General features: G+C 29.6%; 1 protein-coding gene across 2 annotated transcripts; it reads right to left on the bottom strand.

The window, feature by feature from the left end:
* Nucleotides 1-207: 207 nt before the first annotated feature.
* On the bottom strand, nt 208-4340 carry LOC106329141. 2 transcript variants are annotated; one of them, XM_013767748.1, is made up of 4 exons: nt 4079-4340; nt 3623-3834; nt 1293-1557; nt 208-555 (listed from the first exon to the last, which is right to left on the bottom strand). In XM_013767748.1, exons 1-4 carry the CDS (start codon nt 4238-4240, stop codon nt 208-210), a joined length of 987 nt encoding a protein of 328 aa, XP_013623202.1. In that variant the 5' UTR covers nt 4241-4340. The 2 variants fall into 2 exon arrangements, with proteins under 2 accessions (XP_013623202.1, XP_013623203.1); XM_013767749.1 differs by having other exon boundaries at nt 3623-3846; nt 4079-4329.
* Nucleotides 4341-4740: the final 400 nt, after the last annotated feature.

The following is a 4740-nucleotide window of genomic DNA, read 5'->3' as shown; positions in this document are numbered from 1 at the left end:
CAATAACCCCTCCTAAATCTATATCGTGGAGATTAAAATATATACGGAAACTTATTGTACAAAAACCATTGACGTAAATAATGTCTGAAATACGAGAAAAAAAACAATCAGATAAGTTTTCTTACGTCACAAAGAAGAATTCATTTTTATCAATCAAAATCAAAGAATCAAGCAAGATACGAACAAATCAAGAAGAATGAATTGTCTTTAAGGTTCAGTCACCACAGCTTTGGGTTTGTACATTGGAAGATCTTCTCCTAGTAGAAGCGATTTCAAGATCGCGTCGCAAACTCCTTCGTAGTGCACGATCAAGTGACCTCCTTTAGGAACCTCATGGTACTTGATCCATGCTAGCTTGTGGCACAAGCATCTCTGCAGCTGAAACGGTATCACTTTGTCTTCGTAGCCTTGCCATATGTGAACAGAGGAGGGGCTCTTCTCTGGTCCGGACGGAAACGGGTCCGGTAGGTCTGCCGGGTCGAAGTCCCAGTCAGCAAACGCCACTAAAAAGTCGCTTCTCAGCGTCTCAAAAACGCCGTGTTCTCGTAACTTCTCCTATGGACACATTCATGAGCATTCTATAATGCGACTGATAACCACAGTTTTTTTCTCCAAGTTATCTAATTCTAAAGTGATATAAGGTTTTCTATTTTAATATATGCAATTGTAACTAAAGAGAATTTGGTAAAACTACAACGGCTATTGATCTTTTTTAGCACGTCATTTTGTCAGAAGCAAATTTAAGTAACATGACCTTTAACCATGCAACGCAAATTTAAGTAACCCTTCTATTCTCAGTCTTACAGATCTAAATTATAACACCGGCGACATAATAAAAATCACTAGAGTACGAATCCCATTCAATCAAAGTCCTATTTCTTTCTATCAATTCATTTTTCATCAAAATCTAGCATAGAGGTAAATGTCAGAAACAAATAAGTAGCATGAGTTTTATTTTTGTCCATGCAAAACTTGTTCAGTGAGGAAAACATTATCTTATAGATTTAGTCTACAACTTTTTTTTGCTAAATTTTGGATAGTCTACAACTTACAAAACTGGATTATCACTCCTGCAATATTAACACAAACCATTGAACACACAAATCCCGTTCACTAACCTTTTTAAATTGATTAAAAATGAAAGTTTTGTCTGCTAATCAAAGTCAGGGATATATTGAGTGAACCTTTGCTCGATATAATGTAATAGCATAATAGTTTATTAGTTTTAAATTAATGAATATATGAGAAAAAGCTTATAAATTTATATTAGCCTAACGAAAGTATCTGGGTACCTTACTGAGCATTGGGAAGCCTTTGGTGTGCTTGAGGACTTCGATATCTTGGTCGTTGAAGTAATTAGCAGGGGTTTTTTCTAGCACTGAAGTTGTAGGAAACATGTTTTGAGTCACCCACCAATGAAGCAGTCCAGGGAAATATTTAGCAATCCAAAAAGACCATTTTAACACTTCTCTTCTGTAATCATTTTTCATCACACTCTTTGGAATCGACGGCCACCGGTAGTTTACTACGGGAGCCACCATCGCCACTCCTGCTAGCCTATTAAATTTCATTTATGAGAAAATAAAAAAGAATTTTGATCGATCATATATAGTATAACAAAATACATTTTTTTATATTTTGTGCTTTAATTGAATTGGATCAAATGTCAAACCACATAATGTAGTGTATACCAAAATACCTGAAAATCCGAAATACCCAACCCGAACCTGAACGGGTATCCGAACACCCACCCTAAGTAAACATACCTTTTCATAATCATTTATTTTTTGTTAAGAGTAACAAACGTACCTTTCCATAATCTTTTTTTTTTTTTTTTTGACAGCAAAGAATTTACAGACTCATATTGACTCTGTAAACCAAATCGGTAACTCCGCATCCATGTGAACGACAATAACTCTATACAGTACATAATAATCCTGCAATTTTGGTATTTTTGAGCTCAGTGTCATAAAATAAAATCACGGTAAAAACTCTATAATTTAAGTGTCAAAATTTTAATATTTTATTAAGTTATAAAGTCTTTAATTTTATTTTAAATTTGTATCACTGAAAATATTTCGATTCAAAATAAATTAAAATATATTTCACAATTTTATATATTAATAAGACCATATATATTTCACTTCCAATAGTTTATTAGACTAGTTGATATTTTTTGTATAGCAAAAAATATATCCTAAAATAAATATATATATATATATATATTTTTTTTTTTTGATCAAATAACACTTAAATATTTGAAGTGGAATATATAATATGAACTGTTTTTACTGAAAACATAACCTATAATATATATTTTATATATACATTATAGTTATTGATTTATAATTTTAATAGGAATTTATATATCTAAGAGGTTATTAAAATTACTATATATCTTATCGAATTGCGCCATATTTCAATTTTCTTAATTTAAAATCAACAGAATTTATAAACATATATATATATATATATTTATTTATTTATTTATCAAATGCTAATTTAAAATTTATACTGTATACTAAATTAATGCCCAACTAAAGTTAGAACTGAACTTAAAACAAAATCTTTAAAAATTATTTAATAAGAGTACATGTATAAAAAGTTGAAAATTCTCCTTTTCAGTACCATATTAGCAAGTGGTATACTAAAAATTAACAAATCAACAACGATACGAAGATTTTATGAAATTTCTTTACATTTCTCATCTTTTTATTATTTTCCCAAGATCAACAAAAAATTAGTAGTTCATATTTATCAATGAAAAGTCTTAATTTAATAAAAACATAAATATAACCCACTAAAACACATAAGTATTTAAAAGAAATAGAAAATATTCATAAGAACAAAACATATACAGATTCCCTTTTTTCTCAAGTTTCATAAAACTAAAGCTAGAAAGCGAATTCCAAGAATTTGTTTTTTGGTCATCGAGTTCAAAAAAATTAACAAGAATGAAATTAATTAAATTCATAAGAATACAAATATGTGAATCAGTTTACAGTTTTGATTTTTTTTTACGTTTCATCAAACCAAAACCAACGAAAAAAAAAAGAATTTCATAGACTTTCTCCCATTTTGGTAATCAAGCTTAGAAAATTTAACGAAAGAAAATATGGAATGACACATCCAAAACTAATAATTAATTCCAAACCAATAATAAATTTAAAAATAAAGTCAGATTATAAAACAAAAAATAAAACAAAATAATAAATTCTCGCGAGTTAGGGAAAACCCAAACATTTAGTAACAGGCAATTTTAAAAGTAAAACTATTTCAAAAAGGAAAATCAAGGGATTTTAGGAAACCCCAAAAGCAAAAACATTTCTCTTTTGCATTTTTGAAACTTTAAATTTAAAATCAATCAGAATTTATGTTTTATGAGATTGTTGTCAACAAAATGTTTAAAAACATATTGTCCCTACAAATACGGATATGAACGTGTTGTCTGAAAATACGGATATGAACGTGTTGTCTGAGTTGCCCAAAAAAAAAAGAACGTGTTGTCTGACTATTTTATGATTTTGTCCAATCTTGAAACAATATATTTGCAACATGTGTCTTAGAAGACTTTTAAGCATTGTAATAAGTTATATAAATTTACTCAATCTGTTTTCTTTACCTTTGTGGAATATGTTTGAGGCAACTCCAAACGGTGTATGAACCCATCGAGATTCCGATCAAATAAAACCTTGATCCAATCTGTAACCCATCCGCCAGTTCTTGAACATCGGAAGCTTCACTCTTCAGCGAACGTTTCGGATTTGGATCGCTCTCTCCATAGCCCGCTCGATCGTATAGCACAAAGTATATCCCAGTTTCTTCTACAAACTCCTGAGATTATAACTAAAACAAACCTCATTAGTCTTCAACTAAATCTCTATCATTTCATTTAGAGACTGTTGGGCTTAATCTATGGAAAATTGAAATTAGTTTTAGCTTTTCAGGCAACGCAAATCAAATATTACAATTACAAAACTCTCAAGATTAAAAGTACACAATTTAGATCAATGACCCTGAAAGGAAAGTAAACAGACAGAATTAGGGAGAATCGAGTAAATAAAAGAATAGTCTATACTTGTGAGACATTGAAGTTCATGTCTTTAGAGCTACCAAATCCATGTACAAGAACGATGGTGAACTTGGCATCATCCTTGGGGATACCTCTTTCCTTGTAAGCCAGGTATCTACCATCACGAAGTTTCATTCTATTTTGGGGATTTGGAGGTTGATCAGCCATTTTCGTTGACCTCGCGAAGAAGAAAAATGAAGAAGAAGGATATGTAAACTGTAAAGCATTTAAGAAGGAAGGTAGATCTAGTTGGAATTGTAAGTAGAGTTATTATTCTATACACATAACTGTTGAATAGCATTATTTGTAACTAAATATACAAAAACGGGTCCCCTTTATTGATTCGCTGATGAACTTTAACCGAATATACTACATCTCGATCCGCGTAAAGCTGCAGATTTTTGTTTTCATTTATTTTTATATAAACATTTTGTTTTCAATTCTAAATTGATATATATTATAATATATATGTATCTATCAATTTTTAAAACATAATAATTTTATGATATATTTTTTTCATTGAATAGATTATTTCAAACTTTCACATGTATTTGTATCTTCTTCTATATATATATATATTCGGATTATTATTTAATTATTAAAATCGTAACTATATATATAAAGATTAGTAAATTATTTTTTTATTGTCATATTCAAAAATATTGTAA

The sequence above is a fragment of the Brassica oleracea genome, chromosome C3 (genome assembly GCF_000695525.1).
Source record: "Brassica oleracea var. oleracea cultivar TO1000 chromosome C3, BOL, whole genome shotgun sequence".
In the NCBI taxonomy this organism is placed as follows: Eukaryota; Viridiplantae; Streptophyta; class Magnoliopsida; order Brassicales; family Brassicaceae; genus Brassica; species Brassica oleracea.
The sequence above is the reverse complement of the archived record's forward strand: the minus strand, read 5'-3'. Positions and strand labels throughout refer to the sequence as shown.

Coding starts and splice junctions, on each gene's coding strand:
- LOC106329141 (XM_013767748.1), bottom strand. CDS start 4,240: ATGGCTGATCAACCTCCAAATCCCCAAAATAGAATGAAACTTCGTGAT. Junction 1,558..3,622: donor CTCAAACATATTCCACAAAG/GTAAAGAAAACA, acceptor GAAATTTAATAG/GCTAGCAGGAGTGGCGATGG. Junction 556..1,292: donor GCTTCCCAATGCTCAGTAAG/GTACCCAGATAC, acceptor ATGTGTCCATAG/GAGAAGTTACGAGAACACGG.